The 18,541-nt window shown below is 63.8% G+C and overlaps 4 protein-coding genes across 10 annotated transcripts; 1 reads left to right on the top strand and 3 right to left on the bottom strand.

Moving 5' to 3' along the window:
- Nucleotides 1-135: 135 nt before the first annotated feature.
- Nucleotides 136-2,950, bottom strand: GLTPD2 (glycolipid transfer protein domain containing 2). 5 transcript variants are annotated; one of them, XM_065570537.1, is made up of 4 exons: nucleotides 2,652-2,799; nucleotides 1,876-1,970; nucleotides 1,502-1,686; nucleotides 149-1,025 (listed from the first exon to the last, which is right to left on the bottom strand). In XM_065570537.1, exons 1-4 carry the CDS (start codon nucleotides 2,722-2,724, stop codon nucleotides 500-502), a joined length of 879 nt encoding a protein of 292 aa, XP_065426609.1. In that variant the 5' UTR covers nucleotides 2,725-2,799; the 3' UTR covers nucleotides 149-499. The 5 variants fall into 5 exon arrangements, with proteins under 5 accessions (XP_065426611.1, XP_065426609.1, XP_065426612.1 ...); XM_065570540.1 differs by lacking the exon at nucleotides 2,652-2,799 and adding an exon at nucleotides 2,806-2,950 and having other exon boundaries at nucleotides 152-1,025; XM_065570541.1 differs by lacking the exon at nucleotides 2,652-2,799 and adding an exon at nucleotides 2,806-2,935 and having other exon boundaries at nucleotides 152-1,025; nucleotides 1,876-1,967.
- Nucleotides 2,951-3,594: 644 nt separating this feature from the next.
- Nucleotides 3,595-15,769, bottom strand: LOC112061355 (immunoglobulin alpha-2 heavy chain-like). 3 transcript variants are annotated; one of them, XM_042847147.2, is made up of 6 exons: nucleotides 13,432-15,769; nucleotides 7,288-7,552; nucleotides 5,583-5,942; nucleotides 4,329-4,640; nucleotides 4,155-4,241; nucleotides 3,595-4,071 (listed from the first exon to the last, which is right to left on the bottom strand). In XM_042847147.2, exons 2-6 carry the CDS (start codon nucleotides 7,310-7,312, stop codon nucleotides 3,851-3,853), a joined length of 1,005 nt encoding a protein of 334 aa, XP_042703081.1. In that variant the 5' UTR covers nucleotides 7,313-7,552; nucleotides 13,432-15,769; the 3' UTR covers nucleotides 3,595-3,850. The 3 variants fall into 3 exon arrangements, with proteins under 3 accessions (XP_042703081.1, XP_065426606.1, XP_065426607.1); XM_065570534.1 differs by lacking the exon at nucleotides 13,432-15,769 and adding an exon at nucleotides 8,824-8,891; XM_065570535.1 differs by lacking the exon at nucleotides 13,432-15,769 and having other exon boundaries at nucleotides 7,288-8,760.
- Nucleotides 9,772-12,693, top strand: LOC101953129 (vitelline membrane outer layer protein 1-like). Its single transcript, XM_065570545.1, has 3 exons — nucleotides 9,772-10,105; nucleotides 11,012-11,115; nucleotides 12,335-12,693. The coding sequence occupies exons 1-3, from the start codon at nucleotides 9,920-9,922 to the stop codon at nucleotides 12,636-12,638; spliced, it is 594 nt and encodes a 197-aa protein (XP_065426617.1). The 5' UTR covers nucleotides 9,772-9,919; the 3' UTR covers nucleotides 12,639-12,693.
- LOC135976033 (uncharacterized) lies at nucleotides 11,384-12,297 on the bottom strand (the record flags this gene model as incomplete). The annotated part of the gene is given in 2 exon segments (XM_065570381.1): nucleotides 11,384-11,911; nucleotides 11,914-12,297. Coding segments are annotated over 2 exon segments (912 nt in total), but the record flags the coding sequence as incomplete, so codon positions are not given.
- Nucleotides 15,770-18,541: the final 2,772 nt, after the last annotated feature.

Below are 18,541 nucleotides of genomic sequence, written 5' to 3'. Positions count from 1 at the left end.
ATGCACCCCCGGCAGGGGCCAGGCGCTGGTCCTGGGGGGGTTGTCCCACATTACTGGGGCGTGAGCAACCCTACGGGATCCTCCCCCCAAGGAGGCCCAAGACCAGCTCAGCCGGGCGGCGAAACGCGTCTCGCGACAAAAGACTCCGGTGACCACGTCAAGCTCGGGGCTTCTCTTTACTTGGCCCCTGTTTCCGGGGCCGCTGGTTCACAACCGCGCCCAACGCCCTGCCCTAGAGGGGACAGGCGCCTGCCCCATTCCCCACCCCCCTGAGCCAGCCAGTCCCCGCCCTGGGGCCGGGTGGGAGCCGGTGCCCCCCATTCCCTGCCCCCCTGAGCCAGCCAGTCCCTGCCCTGGGGCCGGGGGGGAGCCGGCACCTCCTAGAGGGGACAGGCCCCTGCCCCATTCCCAGCCCCCCTGAGCCAGCCAGTCCCCGCCCTAAGGCTGAGCAGACCCGGTGCCCCCCAACTTGTCCTCTTCGGCGCCCCCCGGCGGCCGCTCAGGGCAGCTCCAAGAGGCCGTGGGTGGCGTAGAGCTGCTGGGTGATGTTATACACCCTGGCGATGGTGCCGACGGCGTCCAGGAGCACGGCCCGGGCCTCCTTCTCCCCCTCGGCACAGACGAGCCCGTACAGCTCCCGGCGCGAGGGCAGGGCCAGGAAGGCCAGCTCGGCCGCCTGCCGCACCCACCAGCCATGGTACCGGGCCAGGGCTGCCTGGTAGGCCTCGGCACACAGCTGGGAGGGGTCTTCCTCCACCCCACTGCGGCCCAGCTTGCCCAGGAACAGTTCCAGCCACTTGAGGGCCCGGTGGAGACGCAGCAGGGTCCGGCTCCCCGAGGGGGGCTGGTCCGGGGGCAGCACCCGGAGCCCCACCTGGCCGCGCCGCAGCTCAAAGGCCACCATGGCCTGCAGGGTGTGGTAGTGAGGGGCGTGCGGCCCCGAGCGGTGTCCCTCCAGGATCGCCATCTTTGTCTGCGTCTCCCGGGCCAGGAGCCCGAACGCGGCCCCCAGAGCGTCAATCAGTCTGGGGTGAGGCGGGGAGAGAGAGAGAGAGAGGGGACAGCTGAGCTCTCGCCCGGCGCTGAGATGTGGTGACCTCTGGGGGCGGGGTGGCCGGTTACCCAGGGACCCCTCGCCCGGCCCTGAGATGCAGCCACCTCTGGGACGGGGCGGCCGGTTACCCATGGACCCCTCGCCCGGCCCTGAGATGCAGCCACCTCTGGGACGGGGCGGCCGGTTACCCAGGGACCCCTCGCCCGGCACTGAGATGCAGCCACCTCTGGGGCGGGGCGGCCAGTTACCCAGGGACCCCTCGCCCGGCCTGAGACGCAGCCACCTCTGGGACGGGGCGGCCGGTTACCCATGGACCCCTCGCCCGGCGCTGAGACGCAGCCACCTCTGGGACGGGGTGGCTGGTTACCCGGGGACCCCTCACCCGGCACTGAGATGCGGCCACCTCTGGGGCGGGGCGGCGGGCCAGTTACACAGGGATGGACTCACTTGATTAGTTCTTTCCAGCCGGCCAGATACTCTTGCAGCAGGATTTCTCCCTCTGGTGTCACGCAGCCCCTGAAGGCCGCCAGGAGGTGGCCGATCTGGAAGCCTTGGCCTGGGCAGCGGGGGGCCCGGGGCGGAGGGAGGGTCCCATGCCTGGGAAGGGGCAGGCGGGAGCCGAGAAGGGGCGGCTGCAGAGGGGACACAGCAGACAGGTTCTCTGTGAGGCGGCGGGGAGGGGGGGTCAGGATCAGGAAGAGGGACAGGTGGAAGGGGGGGCTGGGGAGGTTTTGGGGTGGGGATGGGGGCAGGAGTTAGGGATGGGAGGGGGGCCAGATTTGGGGCAGGGTTTGGGGGGGGAGCACAAGGGGGGTTCTCACCTTCCCGTCCTGTTCAGGGGGGGCCATCTCCCCTCTGCCCCCGAGCCAGCCACAGGGCCGCCCGCCCCGAACGCAGGCCGAGAGCTGCAGCTCTGCTGTTCCAGGCCGGGGGGGGAAGGACAGAGCTCAGACACGCGGACAGGCAGACAGTCCCCCCCCACATTCCCAATGGTCTCCCTGGTTTGCACAGGGGTGTGTGTGCACATGCTAACGACACACATGATGCACCCGGGGAGCTACTTGCAGCGTCCCCTGCCGGCCTCCGGCTTTGCACACGCTAACAACATACAAGCGTCCGGCCAGTAGTCTAGGCACAGGGGCAGGCTACACGCAGGCGACATGCTAAGAACACGCCTGGTACATGCGACAGCTCACGCAGGCCGGAGCAAAGCCCCCCTGCCCCAGGGACCGACACAATCCGCCCCTCCAGGCATTCATACAGAGCCCGGCATGCAGCGGGGGGGGAGACCGGGGGGAGCTGGGGGGACTGGGGGGGTGGCGGGGGGGAGCAGGTCTGTGGGGCCGTCCCGCTCACTCCCAGAGTTAGAGGCTGGCGTGGGTGCCAAGCGGGGGTCGCTGCGGGGGGTGAGGGAGCTGGAGGGAAGTGGTGGGGAGTGCCATGGGGCCCAGAGGTCAGGGGAATGAGGGAGGGGGGCAGGAGGGTGTATGGGGCATGTGAGGGGGGCTGGGGCTGTGCGTGTCGGCCGGAGGGGTCATTGGCAGGGCCGGTGGCTGGTGGGGGGAAGGGGTGGGGGACGCGGGGGGGTGTCACTCACGGAGCCGGAGGCCGGCGAGGAAGAGGAGGCCGAGGAAGGCCACCACGGGGAGCAGGACACGCTTAGGGCCCATCCCCGCAAACCCCGGCCCCACGGCGCCCGGCCCCAGCCCCCACGGCCCTGATCCCTGCCCCCGCCCGGCCCAGCCACTCACCGCAGATAAGGGCCTGTTATCTGGGGCGGGGCTCCCATCCCCCCCATTCCTCCCCCCAGGGGAAATGCCCCATGTCCTGTTCCCTGGCAGAAGCTGCGCTGGGGGCGGGTGGCTGCCCCCCCACACCCCATGATTCAAACTCAGGGTGGCTGGAGGTCAGATGGGGGGCAGGGAGATGGTCAGGTTAAAAATTAACAGCGGAAGGGACTTTGCCCCACAGAGTGGAATGGGGGGGGAACCTGAGGGCAGAAGAAGGCTGGAGTTTGGGGGCTCCCAGGCCCCCCTGCTCTAACCCACCAGCCCCCACTCCCCTCCCAGAGCCGGGAGAGAACCCAGGAGTCCTGGCTCCCAGCCCCCCCTGCTCTAACCCACCAGCCCCCACTCCCCTCCCCAGAGCCGGGGAGAGAACCCAGGAGTCCTGGCTCCCAGCCCCCACTCCCCTCCCAGAGCCAGAGAGAGAACCCAGGAGTCCTGGCTCCCAGCCCCCCCTGCTCTAACCCAGCAGCCCCCACTCCCTTCCCAGAGCCGGGGAGAGAACCCAGGCGTCCTGGCTCCCAGCCCCCCCTGCTCTAACCCACCAGCCCCCACTCCCTTCCCAGAGCCGGGAGAGAACCCAGGAGTCCCCCGGTTGCACAGACTCAGCGGCGGTGGGGCAGCAGGGGGGGTAGCAGGGGGGGCAGTGGGGGGCATCAGGGGGGGCAGTGGGAGGCAGTGGGGTGCAGTAGGGGCAGCGGGGGGGGGCAGTGTGTGGGGGTGAGGTTCCCCAGTGCACAGAGTCAGTCTCACAGGAGTTGTTTAAGGCTTTATTGTCCAATAGCCAAGCTCCGTGCACGTGGGGGGTGGGGGTGGGGGGTCAGAGATCGGGGGGGCAGGATTAGCAGGGGCTGAGGGGGTCACCACTGCAGCCGTCACGGGACAGCCGGGCTGGGGGCTGGAGGTCCAGGGCGGGGACTGTGGGGGGCCAGTTCGGGGGCGTTCCCGGTCCCCAGGAGGGGGGCACTGGGGGTGGGACCAGCAGGACGCAGCAAACGGGGGCCGGGGAGTCTCATTCGAAGCGATGCTCCTCGCCAGCTCTCCTCCGGGGCGCTCTCCGTCGGGCTCCCGGAGGGGGTGGGAGTGGCCCCGGACGCCTGGGTTCCTGCAGCCCCTGCAGCCCTCGCAGCCCCACGAGGAGGGAGACCCCCAGGCCGTAAAGGCAGCTGGCGGCCAGTGACCCCAGGTAGCAGCGCCAGGCTGTCAGCACGATCCGGCCCAGGCTCGGGGCCCCTGCGGGGGAGAGGGGACAGTTAGCGGGGGCCGTGGCTGTGACCCCAAAGGGGGCCCGGGGGGGGGGGTTGGGGGTCCAGTACCGGTGCTCTGGAGGGCGGTGCTCCCCGCGGTCCCGTTGCCGAGAGGGTCAGGCGGCGGGAGGGGGTCTCCGGCGGATACCGAGCAACCTGTGTGTGGGGGGAGCGACAAATCTTGGGGTGAGTTACCATGGTGGGGGAGAGGGAGAGGTTGGCGGTTCGGGGGGGGGGTCTCACCTCCGCGCCCGGCTCTCTTCACTTCGGCGCTGCTCTGCTGGGCCTGGGTCTCGTGTTCCACCCGGCAGGTCACGCGGGCGCCGTCCAGCCAGGCCCGGGCCGGGAGGCTGAGCAGGCTGGCGGCCCCGGCCCCATCCCGGCCCTCCGCCGGTGGGGACGCCTCCCCGGGCCCCGGCTCCCGCCCGTCCACCTGCCAGCGCACCCGGACCGGCTCTGGGGAGAACCCCCAGGCCAGGCACAGGAAGGCCGGGCCGGCCGCCGGAGCTGGACCCAGCAGGGCCACCTGCGGCAGGCGCTTCTCCCGGGGATCACCTGGAACCAGAGAGGGGAGGGGGTCAGGTCGGGGGGTGGCATTGTGGGGGAGAGGGGGCTCGGTTCTAGGTGGGTCCTGGATCTAGATCCCATCGAGGTGGGCACCGGATCAGTCCAGTCTCTGTTCTAGGCATTTAGGGACTGGTTTTCTGGGGGTTCTAGATTGGGTTCTGGGGTGGTCCCAGTGTCAGCCTTTGGCTGGGTCGATGGGTCTCCCGGGCCGGCTCGGTGTCCTTTCTAGACAGGATCCAGGTGGGTTCTGGGCCAGTCCTCAACTGGGTCAGAGATAGGTTCTGGATTTGATTCTCTGCATGTTCCAGATGCGGTGCCAATTGGCTTCACTCGGCTTCCCACACGTTTCTGGGGGTCTGACCCAGAATGCTTTGCCTCGCAATCAAGATCGCCGCCCTGTGGGTTCTAGGTCTGCCCCCACAGGTCCCTCTGGAACCATTCGGTGGATCTGACCCAGAATGGCTCAGCATGTTCTTTAGATCAATTTGGGATGGGGTTCTAGATCAGCCCCGGGTCTTTTCCTAGGCACGCCCCCAACTAACCCACTCAACTAATGGGCCAGATCCAGAACATTTTTGTGACTCTAATCTAGAAAGGTTCTGGGCACATCCTAAATTGAGTCACTGCATGTTCTAGATCACACAGCTGTGGGTTCTAGATCAGTTGCATGGTCCCCGCTGATCACATGCCTGCTCCAGAACATTTCCGCAACTCTGATCTGGAAGGGTTAGGGACACGTTCTAGATCGATTCAGGGTGGGTTCTAGATCAGTTTGCCATCTCTCTCTTTTGGTCGCAGCCCCAGCCGGCTCTGGGCCAGCTCTGGCACCAGCCTGATGTGAGCCGCTCCAGAACCCGCTCCAGAACACCCTGCTGGGTTCTAGTCATGCTCTGGGCCGGTTCCGGATCCCCCCCGTCCCTGGCGGCTCACCTCCCAGGATGAGGCGGGTGCCCTCTCCAAAGAGGTACTGGTTGGCGTACCAGACGGCGCAGAAGTAGGTGCCGGCGTCAGCGGGTTTCACGTTGCCGATGGTGAGGCTGAAGGCGTTGGTGTCACGCTCCAGGCTGGCGATGAAGCGCTCCGAGACGCCAACCCCGTACGTGGGCCTGTTGTCCCCGGCCCGGTGACTCAGCAGGAAGACGGGACCCTGCCCGGGAGGCTGGTGGTACCAGGACAGGACATGGGTGGTGATGTCGCTCCCTGACATCAGGCAGCGGAGCCGCGGGATCTTCTCGTCCACCACGTGGGACGGGGACGGCTGGGTCAGCCGGGGTGGCCCCGCCAGGGCCCCTGCGGGGAGCGGAGAGGAGTGAGGGGCTGGGCTGGGCCCCTGGAGTGGGGAGCTCACACCCACACAGACCCCGACACCGGTGCACACAGCCACACATGAGTGGGGGAGTGGGGGTTGGGAGCCAGGACTCCTGGGTTCTCTCCCTGGCTCGGGGTGGGGGAGTGGGGGCTGGTGGGTTAGAGCAGGGGGGGCTGGGAGCCAGGACTCCTGGGTTCTCTCCCTGGCTCTGGGAGGGGAGTGGGGCCTGGTGGGTTAGAGCAGGGGGACTGGGAGCCAGGATGCCTGGGTTCTCTCCCCGGCTCTGGGAGGGGAGTGGGGCTGGTGGGTTAGAGCGGGGGGGGGGGGGGGCAGGGCTGGGAGCCAGACTCCTGGGTTCTCTCCCAGCCCCCGGTAGGACTGCGGGAAATGCCATGACACCAGTGGCATCACATCACATGGCCGGGGATCCGGCCGCTGGGTGTTTCTTTCGGGGCCATTGGCAGCGGCTCTGCCCCAGCGCGGTCCCGGCGGGGACCCGAGGAGCCGTTCCACGGGGCGCGTGGTCGGGCTGCCGAGTGAGTTCACTGCGCAGCCACCTAATCCCCCCCTGCCGCTTCGCACCCCCCCGGTGAACCTACATCCGCTGAGCCAGCGCCCTCGCAAACCCCACTAGAGTCCAGCCAACTGCACGGGGGGGCGTGGGGGGCAAAGACCCGGCAGCCTCCACAGATCACAGGCAGAAGTGGGGAGATATCGACTGTGTTACCCAGCATCCGTCCCTGTGTCCCCTCTAGCCATCCGTCCGTCCATCCATCCGTCCCTATATCCATCCATCCATCCATCCATCCATCCATGTGTACCCTCTAGCCATCCGTCCATCTGTCCCTATGTACCCCCGTCCGTCTGTCCGTCCATCCATCCATCCGTCCGTCCCTGTGTCCCCTCTAGCCATCCATCCATCCAGCCCAATGTCCCCCCATCCATCCCCATGCACCCCCCTATCCATCCACCCCCTTAATGCACCCATCCATCTATGGCTCCCCATTTCCCTGCTGGGGGGGCCCAACTCCATTTCTCCCATTCAGGTGCTCTCCGTCCCTGGGGTGTCTTATCTCCAACCCTCAATTCCCCGGGTTGGGGCTCCCCACCCTCCAGCCTGCGTGCCCCTCCAGCAGCGGACTCACCCCCAAGGTGGAGAACGAGGAGGAAAAGCCCCATCGGAAGCTCCATGGCACACGGTCCCCAGGCGATTCTGCCTCTGTGATGGCGCTATGGGGTGGACCCATTTCCTGACCCCCCGGGGACGGGGTGGGGGGTGACGTCAGAGGCGGCAGCGGGGTGGACCCATTTCACACGCAGACTCACCTCCTTCCGGGTGCTTCTGCCGCATCTGTCACCCTGGGCTCTGGGCCACGCAGTCCCGAGTGGGGCCCCAGGAAGGGGAAACTGAGGCACAGCATGCTGCTGGAATTGGCACAGGGTCAGCTGGGAAGAGGACCCAGGCATCCTGCACTCCAGCCTGGGTGTGTCAGGACCAGGCCAGGCTGTTGACAGGCAGATCACAGCTGGGCAGAGGGACGGCACAGATGCACACTCAGACGGCTACACCCCACCGTTCGATTGGCTACAGCTGCATTGGGGTGACAGGGTCAGCAAAGGTTGTCAGTGTGTAAAAGAGACAAAGTCCCTTCACACACACACGTGCAAACACACACTTTTGCAAGCAGATTAACACGTGCAAACACACTCACAGAAGCACATTCAAATTTGTGCAAACACTCGTGCAAGCAGATTCACACAAGTGCAAACATTCATGTGCAAGCAGATTGACAGACTCGTGCAAACACAGACTCATGCAAGCAGATTCAGACACACATGCACACACGAGTGGAAGCAGATTCACACACACAGAGCCACCCGTCACACGGAACCTCACACGCTCAGACTCCCCCTCCCCCCTCAAACTGCCTGGCACCCATCACGCTTGCAAGATGAGACCCAGGTGTGATCAGAGAGACCCAATTCCTGCCCCCCACCAGCCTGGGAGTGTGTAACCCCTCCGGGGCCCCAGCCCACTGCTGTCTGGGTCCGATCTGGGGAGGGGGAGACCAGGTGTCTGGGGCTAGGGGTCCGATCTGGGGAGGGGGAGACCAGGTGGCTGGGGATAGGGGTCCGATCTGGGGAGGGGGAGACCAGGTGGCTGGGGCTAGGGGTCTGAGCTGGGGGAGGGGAGGATACTGGGCTGGCAGGGCCCATGGGGCCGATCCGGAGGGGAGTGGGGAGCTGGCTTTGTCCTCTTCACAACAATGGAGAGTCCAGGCAAAGCCCCCAGACAGATCTGGGCCCCAAATATCCCCTCCCTGCACCCACACGCCCTACTGCTCTAGTGGCTTCTCCGGTGGCCCTTTGCCAGCCATGTGCCGGAGGCGCCCTGGGATCCCCACCCCGCGGCTCGCTGGAGAAGGGCCGGGGCTGAGGCTAACCCGATCGGCAGCCTCCTCGCCCACGATTCGGGGCAGCTCATGGGGTCCTGGGGTCCCCCAGCCAGAGGGGGCCCATAGCCCATTGCCGGAGGATTTCACCCAGGCAGAGCCCAGTGGCTCGTGGTTGGCCCATGCCCCTCCCCCAGGATGGGGACAGACGCAGCACGGTGGGGCTCACGGCGACCGTGACAAGGTCCTGCACCATTTGCACCAGTTAAATGGGGGGACGACCCCGGAGCCCCGGAAGCGCCGCCTTCGGCGGGCCGAGCGGCTGCCATCTGCACTAGTGGCTGCTCCTGACTTTTTCCAACCGGCCGAGCATTCCCGGCCCTGGGGGGGACACGGGGGGGGGAGCTGCCGGTCCGTGAAGGGGTGGGTGGCAGCTGTGTCTTAGCAGCACTAATGCACCAGTTATCACCTGGCTGCATCTCCGTGGTTTCCTCCTGGTCGGGGCTTTGCTCTCTGCTCAGCGGGGACGGGGGGAGCTGGCCGGGGGAGGCGTGTGGGGGGGGAGGGAAGTGGTTGGTGGCCGGGGCCAGTTTATCGCGAGCGCCTCGTTATCAGGAAACGAGCAACGCTGAATCAACAGAGATAAGGAGGCCGAAATGTCTCTCTCTCCCCCCCAGCCCCGCTCGTCTCTGTTGCTGTGTGTCACCCTCCAGGCCCCTCTCCCCCCACACTGTGCACCCCGACTCCCCACCCTGGGCCCCTCAGCCCTTCGACTCCCCCAAGGCAATTCACCCTCCTCTCTCCCTATATAACCCCCACCTTTATTCCCCTCACCCCCCCACTTCTCCCCCCCACACCTCAGCCCCCCTTCGAGCAGAGATCCCAGCTGTTCATATCCGTTAGCCACACAGGTCTTCTCTCTGGGCACCTGGTTCACGTGGGCACCTTTACCCCCTGTCCCTCAACCGGCAATCGCCCCATCTCAGCCCCCCAGGACTGTAACAACAGCCGATGCAGCTCATATCAGACCCCGTCCGCCAATCAGAGCGACAGGCTTGTCTAGAACCATTGAGGCAGGGGGCTGCGGGTCGGGAGTGAGGGGCACCGGCAGAGCTGGGGGGGCAGGGCCGGGCTGGCAGGGGCTGTGGGTCGGGAGTGAGGGGCACTGGCAGAGCTGGGGGGGGCAGGGCTGGGCTGGCAGGGGCTGCGGGTCGGGAGTGAGGGGCACCGGCAGAGCTGGGGGGGGGCAGGGCTGGGCTGGCAGGGGCTGCGGGTCGGGAGTGAGGGGCACCGGCAGAGCTGGGGGGGGGCAGGGCTGGGCTGGCAGGGGCTGCGGGTTGGGAGGGAGGGGCACCGGCAGGGCTAGGGGGCTGCGGGTCGGGAGTGAGGGGCAGTGGGGACATCGGGTCCATAGTGCAAAGGGGGTGTGGGGGACAGGCCGGCCCGGGTCACGGTGACCCCGCCTTGGGGAGATAAGGCCCCATTTGCATTGGCGTCGGCCCAGGGACAAGCCGGGTACAAATGCCCCCTCGGGGCCCAGGCTGCAGACCCTGAGTCCGGCCGCGATGCAGCTCGGCGCCCTGCTCTGCCTGCTGCTGGCCCCAGGGGCCGTGCTGGGGGGCCAGGCCAAGGCGCCCCCCTCCCGGCCCTACAACCAGGTCATCGTGGTGCCCAACGGGGCCCCGTGGGGGGCGTGGGGGCCTGTGGAGATGTGCCCCGAGGGCAGCTATGCCAACGGCTTTGCCTTGAAGGTAGCAGACCCTCTCCCCACTTATATACCCCCCTTTATATCCCTTCCCCCTCTGCCCCTTTTCCCCTTCCCCACTTATACACCCCCCTTTATATCCCTTCCCCCCTCTGCCCCTTTTCCCCTTCCCCACTTATACACCCCCCTTTATATCCCTTCCCCCCTCTGCCCCTTTTCTCCTCCCCACTTATATACCCCCCTTTATATCCCTTCCCCCTCTGCCCCTTTTCCCCTTCCCCACTTATACACCCCCCTTTATATCCCTTCCCCCCTCTGCCCCTTTTCCCCTTCCCCACTTATACACCCCCCTTTATATCCCTTCCCCCCTCTGCCCCTTTTCTCCTCCCCACTTATATACCCCCCTTTATATCCCTTCCCCCCTCTGCCCCTTTTTACCTTCCCCACTTATACACCCCCTTTATACCCCTTCCCCCTCTGCCCCTTTTCTCCTCTCCACTTATACAACCCCTTTATATCCCTTCCCGCCTCTGCCCCTTTTCTCCTCCCCACTTATACACCCCCTTTATATCCCCTTCCCCCCTCTGCCTCTTTTCCCCCTCCCCACTTATACACCCCCTCTATATCCCTTCCCCCTGTGCCCCTTTTCTCCTCCCCACTTATACACCCCCCTTTATATCCTTTCCCCCTCTGCCCCTTCCCCCTCCCCACTTATACACCCCCCCTTTATATCCCTTCCCCCTCTTCCACTTTTCCCCCTGCCCCCAAGAGCCCCCTTATTCCCCTGCCCCCCAACAGCCCCCTTTACATCCCCTTCCCCCTGCCCCTTTTCCCCTCCCCCAAGAGCCACCTTATCTTCTCCCCCCATTTTCCTCCTCCCCCCCAACACCCTCTCTCTGCTCTCTCTTTGACCCTCAGCCCCCCCACCTCACTCTGTCTCTGTCCCCCCCAGGTGCACCCCTACCAGGGTGACGCGCCAGGGGAGGACGACACGGGGTTGAATGGGATCCGTTTGCACTGCTCCAACGGTGCCACCGTCCAGTCCAGCGTGGGAGCGTGAGTACCGGATGCCTGGGTCCCTCACGGCAGCCATGGGCCCAGCCCACCTTGTGTCAGCCCCAAGGGCTGGGCCCTGTCTGAGCCCCCCCCCAGGAAACCCCCATCTGGAGAGGGAGGGAGGAACAGATGGGGGTGTGGGGACGGACATGGGGGCGTGGGGGGAGGAAGGGATGGGTGGATGGGGGAGGGATGTATAGACAGATGGGGGGTGAGGGGGTAGAGGACTGGGTGGGTAGTGGGGGTGGGAGGATGGAGGGAGGGAGGGTTAGTTGGGTAGAGTGGTGGGTGGATAGGTGGACGGATGGGTGGGCAGGTGGGTGGACAGGTGGGTAGGTGGGTGGATAGATGAGTGGAGGGATGGGTGGACGGGTGGAGGGATGGGTGGGTAGGTGGGTAAGTATATGGGTAGGTGGAGGGACGGGTGGAGGTATGGACGGATGGACGGGAGGATGGAGAGATGGACGGGTGGACGGGTGGACGGGTGGACGGGTGGAGGGATGGATGGATGGATGGATGGGTGGGTAGGTGGGTGAGTAGATGGGTAGGTGGAGGGACGGGTGGAGGTATGGACAGATGGACGGATGGACAGGAGGATGGACAGATGGACGGATGGGTAGGTGTGTGGAAGGACAGGTGGATGGATGGATGGATGGACAGGTGGGTGGGTAGGTGGGAAGATAGATGGGCAGACGGGTGTGTGGATGGACGGACAGGTGGACGAATGGATGGACAGGTGGGTAGGTGGATGGACGGATGGGTGGAGGGACGGATGGATGGGTGGGTGGGTAGGTGGGTGGATAGATGGACAGATGGGTGGACGGATGGATGGACAGGTGGGTAGGTGGATGGACGGATGGGTGGAGGGACGGATGGACGGGTGGGTAGCTGGGTGGATAGATGGATGGACAGGTGGAGGGATGGATGGATGGATGGATGGACGGGTGGATGGACGGATGGGTGGAGGGACGGATGGATGGGTGGGTGGGTAGGTGGGTGGATAGATGGACGGACGGGTGGACGGATGGATGGACAGGTGGGTAGGTGGATGGACGGATGGGTGGAGGGACGGATGGACGGGTGGGTAGGTGGGTGGATAGATGGACGGACAGGTGGAGGGATGGATGGATGGATGGACGGGTGGATGGACTGGTGGGTAGATGGGTGGAGGGACGGATGTACAGACGGGTCTAACCCCTCCTCTCCTCCCCTGGCTCAGGTGGGGCAGGTGGCAGGGTGCCCGGTACTGCCCCCGGGGCTACCTTCGCGCCGTCTCGCTGGGGGTGCATCCGCAGCAGGACGCCGGGGACGATGTGGCCGCCACCGGCCTGCGCGTGGCCTGCTCCGACAGGGAGCTGCTGGCCGGCGACGCTGGGGATGCCGGGGACCAGGAGGGGCCCTGGAGCCACCCCTGCCTCTCCGGGTCCATCTGCGGCCTCCAAACCCGGGTGGAGGAGCCGGGGGGCAAGCGGGGGGATAACACGGCCCTCAACGATGCCCGTTTCTTCTGCTGCCCACCCTAGGGCCCCCCCGGGGGCGCCCGCCCATTAAACCTGGCCCAGGGCCTCTTCCCAGCCACCTCGTGTCTTTATTGGGGGGGGGAGCCTGGCCTGGGGGGGGCAGGCCCAGTGCACCCTGGGGAAGTGGAGGGATCCGGGGTTCATTGGGGTTCCTGTGTCATGTGGGGGGAGGATTTGGGGTTGGTAGAGGGGGAGCCAGGCAGGGGAACCCGCTCAGCGCCCCCAGACCCTCTGCCATCAACGGCCCAGTGTGGGGGGACCCCCACATCAGGCCGTCTCTCAGCCCGTCCTTTGGGGGGCACTGTAGCACCCCACCCCCTACTGCTCCTGCTGGTGCCCCGGACCCAAACACAACTCCCTGGCGGGGGGGGGGGAAGAGAGGGGGTGTCCCGCCAGTGTCCAGCTGGGGTTCAACCGGGCAGCCTGCCTCAGTTTCCCAGAATGGCTCCCTTGTCTGACAGGACCCCTCCTTGAGAGGGCAGGCATGGCGGGGTGTGTGTGTGTGCCCAGAGCCGGCTTGTTACCAAGCCAGAGGGCAAAATAATCTAGAACAACCCCCCCCCACCCCAATGCAGCCTTTAACCCCCCCCATGACATCTCATCCCCCGGCACCCCGTGCTCCCCACTCCTCCAGCCTCCCAGGTTCCTCCCCCCTCTGGGCCCCAACCTGCCCGCGACCCCCACATCTTCCCAGGCCTGGCTTCATGGGGTCCCCAAGCAGCGGCTTGCCCCGTGTCCACCCTGGCTGGGTCAGGGTCTCTCCCCGGCCCAGCTCCTCAACCGTGTCAGGACTTACCTTGTTCCCTGAAGTCTCCTCAGCTCCCGCCCTCGCTGGCCTCGCTAGGGAATTAACTGATCCAGCCCAGGTGTGGCTCCTAACGAGCCCTCCGGGAACTAGCCACCCTCTTCCCCAGCGGGAACCAAAACTGGGAGACCCAGACTGGGGTGGAGATTTCTTTCCCACAAACTTTCTCTGAATTTTTTGAAGAAAATACAGAGAGAGAGAAAAACTAATCAACAACCCCGAACAGAACCAAACAGGCGCCAACGTCTCACAACTGATTTGCCATCTGCTGCGTCTCCTTCGTGATCCTTTCCCCAGGGTGCTCTCCGGGCTGCAAACGGGGAACCTGCAGATCACTCGCTCGGCCTTGCACGATTTCCAGGTCTGGCTTAGACCAAACCAGGGACATTTTTAGCAGGAGATAAAGAATAGAAGAAAAATTCAGAGGCGCGGGGTGTCACGGTGTCACAGAGTCCCCGGGCGATGCTTTGGGGAGCCTCCTCTCCCTCGGAGCAGACTGTCTTCAGGGCAAGAACCTCACACGGCTTCACCTCCTGGGTCTCTCCTGGGAGCATTCAGCATATGCCCCTCCGTGCGCTTCCCACAGCGAGTCCGCCCAGGCGGGGTCCTGGGGAAGCCAGAGGGTCCTGCACCCCAACTTCGCAGTCAGACGTGACTCTCAGCCAGCCAGTAACACAGAGGTTTATTAGACGACAGGAACACAGTCTAAAACAGAGCTTGTAGGTCCAGCAAATGGGACCCCTCGGCCGGGTCCATTCTGGGGCCCCGCGAGGCAGACCCACGTCCGCCCTCCCTTCCAGTCCCCAGCTAGCTCCAAACTCCCACCCCCGTCCAGCCCCTCCTTCTCTGGGCTTTGTCTCTTTCCCAGGCCAGGAGGTCACCTGATCCCTTTGTCTCCAACACCTTCAGTTGGCACCTTTGCAGAGGAGGGGCCCAGGCCATCAGTTGCCAGGAGACAGAGTGTCGGGCATTTATGTGCCCTGGCCCTTTGCTCTGCAGCAACCCGACACCCTTATCCCACCCCCTAGATACTTAAGAACTGCATAGGGGAAACTGAGGAAAACATTAAGAACAGTCCCACTTCGTCACATCTCTCCCCCCTTCGAGACCGAACTGAGCAGGGCACTTTAGCCAGTGACCCGGGGAAGTTCGAACCCACCAACGTTCCCATGGATGCCCCAGCATCCCTCCCATTCCTTGGTGAGAGTTACACCAGGCCCTTCCAGTTTTGTTCCCTCCCTTAGTTCGAGTGCGCTTGATGGCTCTCGCAGGCCGCATGTGGGAAGGTTTATGCGGCCCGTGCCCTTTTGCCACCCCAATACCCCTGGGATTCAAATGGGACTGGGTCTTCTCCCAGCACTTTGGTCTGGAGGCTGCGATTCGGGCTCTCTTGGTTAAGAGCCCCTATCTTGACCTTGGCCAGCTCTGGGCTTGGGCAGCCGCTCCCCACCTTGTGGCCCAGATACAACACCTCTGTCGTCCCCACCTTACACTTTCCAGCTTTTACCGTCAATCCCACCTCCTTGAGGCAGCCCAGCCCCCTCTTCACCTGGGACACACGTCCCTCCCCGGTCTGGCTAAAGACACACACGTCATCGATGTACACCAGGGCCAAGTTCTCCATCCCCCTCAGCTTGTCTAGAATCTCCCCAGGCCTAGGCGTGGGGCCGGCATCGGACACGGTGATGGCTTTAAGCTTCCGATAGTCCCCACAGAACCAGATCATCCCGTCTTCCTTGGGGACCAGCCCCACGGGTGAGGCCCATGGGCTGTTGAACGGCTGGATCCCATCTAAAGCCAGCATGTCCTTGACCTCTCTCTCCAGGTTCTGGGCTGCTTTCCCAGTGACTGAACGGGGAACACCTGATGGGGAGATTGGCTCCCACCTCAGGGAAGAGATCCACCAGGGGTCTTCCCCCTTCTCCTCCCAATCCTCCCCTTCCGGGTCCAGGGGTCCCCTCACTGTCCTCCCATCCAGCAGCTCGAAAGGGAAGAACCCTGTGGATTCCTGGGGCACCACCAGCTGCCTCCTGATTCCCCCCAGTTCTACTTCCCCTTGGGGAGCCCATTCCCGGTATAGGAATCCCTTCTCCCACCGGACTCTGTCCTGCAGCCGTCCCCAAAGGGGTTTGCAGCGCTGTGGCCAGCAAGTTCCCTCAGCTTCTCCAAGGAGGGATCCCTCTGCAGCTCGGTCGGGAATTCAGCTGCTGGGGAAGGGAGTGGGACCTGCTCCCTCTCGCTGGCTGGGCCTGGGGTCACAGCCCCCCCGAGCCCTGTCCCTGGTCGCTCCCTCCCTGCTGTGTAATCACTTCCCAGCAGCACGTCTGGACCAGGCTGTGACAATGCGGTTCTGGCGGGACCCAACTGAGAGCGCCAACTCAGGACAAATTGCTCAAACAGGGCAGTAACAGCCCAAGGCTGGCTTTTTCCACCTTTAAGGCAAACCAAACCAGCCAGACTAAGACTTCGGTCTCACCCCACTGGCTAACCGCAAGTCTCACAAGCAATCTCCTTAGACACTCCAGTTTCCCAGTATCACCACCAGTGCCACTCGTTATGGGGACAAATGGTTATGAAAACCAATACCCCAGTAAAAGAAAAAGGTTCTCCTGATCCCAAAGGACCAAGCCCCAGACCCAGGTCAATATATAAATCAGATCTTACCCACAAATCGCGCTGTTGCCAATCCTTTAGAATCTAAAATCTAAAGGTTTATTCATAAAAGGAAAAAGATAGAGATGAGAGTTAGAATTGGTTAAATGGAATCAATTACATGCAGTAATGGCCAAGTTCTTGGTTCAGGCTTGCAGCAGCGATGGAATAAACTGCAGGTTCAAATCAAGTCTCTGGAACATCCCCCGCTGGGATGGGTCCTCAGTCCTTTGTTCAGAGCTTCAGCTTGTAGCAAAGTCCCTCCAGAGGTATGAAGCAGGATTGAAAACAAGATGGAGATGAGGCATCAGCCTTATATAGTCTTTCCCAGGTGTAAGAACACCTCTTTGTTCTTACTGTGGAAAATTACAGCAAAATGGAGTCTGGAGTCACATGGGCCAGTCCCTGCATACTTTGCTGAGGTACAAGGCGTATCTGCCTTCTCTCAATGGGTCCATTGTATAGCTGATGGTCCTTAATGGGCCATCAAGCAGGCTAGGCAGAGCTAATCTCAGCTTGTCTGGGATGTCACCCAGCAGCATAGCATAAGTTTGCCATACAGACAGTACAGAGCCAATATTCATAACTTCGACTACAAAACTGATACACACATATAGACAGCATAATCATAACCAGTAAACCATGACCTTGTCCTAGACACCCCATTTGACCCCCTTTATACACGATTTGGGTGCCACTACAGGACCTTGGTTGCAACAATGATCTATATGGTCCCAGTTTATGTCAATAACGTCACACAGGCAAACCTGGTTGGCAGCCGACCTGTCCTGCCTGTGTCCCCCCCCCACTCAGCTGGGGTCTCAGCTCCCACCGTGCCCAGCCTGTGTCCCCCCCCCACTCAGCTGGGGTCTCAGCTCCCACCGTGCCCAGCACTGTCCCTGTTGTCCCAGTGGGGGCAGGCAGCGAGCTCTCTGCTCTGGTCACAGCATCAGAGCCAGCGTGACCCCCTCTCCGGTGTGCAGGGGGGCGGGGAGCATCTCTCCCTCCCACTCCGCCCCAGGGGTCTGGTCACAGGCAGGCAGGTACCCTGAGCCCAGCAGCCCCTCCCTCCTGCCAGCCAGGTCATTTGCATTGTCACTGACCATTTCCCTCTTAGCCAATTGGTTCCCTGGATTCAAATTCAAATCCTCGGTCGTTACAGGGGCAGGGCCTGGATCCTGTCCCAAAGAGACACCGTCACCCCCCAACAGGACCTCACAGCCGAGATCCTGGAGAACCCCAACGACCAGCCAGCCCGACCCCTCCTGGGTCTGCACAGGGATCCGGCCATAGGCAGGGCGAGGGGCTTCGTCCCGGGGACCTTCCCCCAGGTCACACAGCCCCTCAGCATCTGCGGCTGCACCGCCCGGGGCCTGACAACAGTTCTCTCTGTCCCAGGGTCTCGCCACCCCAGGCATGTCCCCCCATTGACCCGCACCTTCCGCTCCCACTGGGGGTCCGAGGGGCCTGAGCCCAGGAGACTCCACGCAGACATATAGGCCGGGGCCAGGAGTGGGAGCCTATCCACCACCCCACCCATCTGGCTGACGGCGTCTATGGCCTTGGGACCCAGCAAGGGGGCTAGATACCGGGGCTTCTCCGCAGGGTCCCCCTGGTTCAAATTGCCAGCCTGCTCCAAGGCCGTGTGGTGGGCATCCACATCCCCCCCCCCCCTTAACCAGGGGCAGCAATTTAGTGTCAAGGCTCCCTGCGGAACTGGCAGCCCCGGGTCTATCCCCACTCACCCCTGGGGAGCCCCCTATGCCTCTCCGCTCCACCAGCGCCAGTCCATGCTGCCGCTGCGTCTCCTGCAGCTTTTCCTCGGGCTCTCGCTGTCTCTCACGGTCCTCTCGCTCTCTCGGACTCAGCTCCAGTCCCATCCGTCTCCGACCCCCTGATGGGGAACCCGAGCGTGAAGACCCCCGTCCGGTTGGGGACCAGACTCTTGGGGATGCCTGGCTACTGCTCCAGCTGCTCCCAGATCCTCTTGTAGCCCCGTCTGGGTCAGGAATCTGCTCCTTAGAGCGGTCCTCGTCCAGCTGCACGATTAACTGGGCCTTGGTGAACTTCCCAATGCGTCACCCTCTCTTTTTGCACAGGATCACAAAGTCCTTCTTGAGGAGATGGTGATAGGCCATCACTCCGCTGTTCCCAAGTTGCTCTGGATTCTCAGGCCCGTGTGCTCTCAGCTCCCCCTGGTTTCCAGGAAGAAGCCCTAGTGTGCCAGCCCTTCTCGTGGTATCACCTCTTTGCCAGGGTCGAGCTGCAGACTCCTCCGCCCCTGGGACCGCTCGCTGCAATCCCCAGGGGAACCCCGTTACTCCAACAGTCCTTCTCACTGGTCGCACACTCCTGGGGTTAATCGCCCCGAAACCGTCCCTCTCTGAGCTTCAGCACGCCTGGTTCTTGGTATCCCCCCTTCGTTTTACTGCTCCCCAGTCACTTACTG

Source organism: Chrysemys picta, chromosome 16 (assembly GCF_011386835.1).
Source record: "Chrysemys picta bellii isolate R12L10 chromosome 16, ASM1138683v2, whole genome shotgun sequence".
NCBI classification, from domain to species: Eukaryota; Metazoa; Chordata; order Testudines; family Emydidae; genus Chrysemys; species Chrysemys picta.
Note: the sequence above shows the minus strand (reverse complement) of the source record. Positions and strands in the feature narration are given on the sequence as shown.

Excerpts from the sequence above, each read along its gene's own strand:
- GLTPD2 (XM_065570537.1), bottom strand. The coding sequence starts at position 2,724 with ATGGGCCCTAAGCGTGTCCTGCTCCCCGTGGTGGCCTTCCTCGGCCTC. Across the intron at positions 1,971-2,651 it reads CCTCGCCGGCCTCCGGCTCC|CAGAGCTGCAGCTCTCGGCC; the intron begins GTGAGTGACACC and ends GGCCTGGAACAG. Across the intron at positions 1,026-1,501 it reads GGCTGGAAAGAACTAATCAA|ACTGATTGACGCTCTGGGGG; the intron begins GTGAGTCCATCC and ends GCCTCACCCCAG.
- LOC112061355 (XM_042847147.2), bottom strand. The coding sequence starts at position 7,312 with ATGCGGCAGAAGCACCCGGAAGGAG. Across the intron at positions 4,641-5,582 it reads CACCCGCCTCATCCTGGGAG|GTGATCCCCGGGAGAAGCGC; the intron begins GTGAGCCGCCAG and ends CTCTGGTTCCAG. Across the intron at positions 4,072-4,154 it reads CACCGCCCTCCAGAGCACCG|GGGCCCCGAGCCTGGGCCGG; the intron begins GTACTGGACCCC and ends TCTCCCCCGCAG.
- LOC101953129 (XM_065570545.1), top strand. The coding sequence starts at position 9,920 with ATGCAGCTCGGCGCCCTGCTCTGCCTGCTGCTGGCCCCAGGGGCCGTG. Across the intron at positions 10,106-11,011 it reads CCAACGGCTTTGCCTTGAAG|GTGCACCCCTACCAGGGTGA; the intron begins GTAGCAGACCCT and ends TGTCCCCCCCAG. Across the intron at positions 11,116-12,334 it reads GTCCAGTCCAGCGTGGGAGC|GTGGGGCAGGTGGCAGGGTG; the intron begins GTGAGTACCGGA and ends CCCCTGGCTCAG.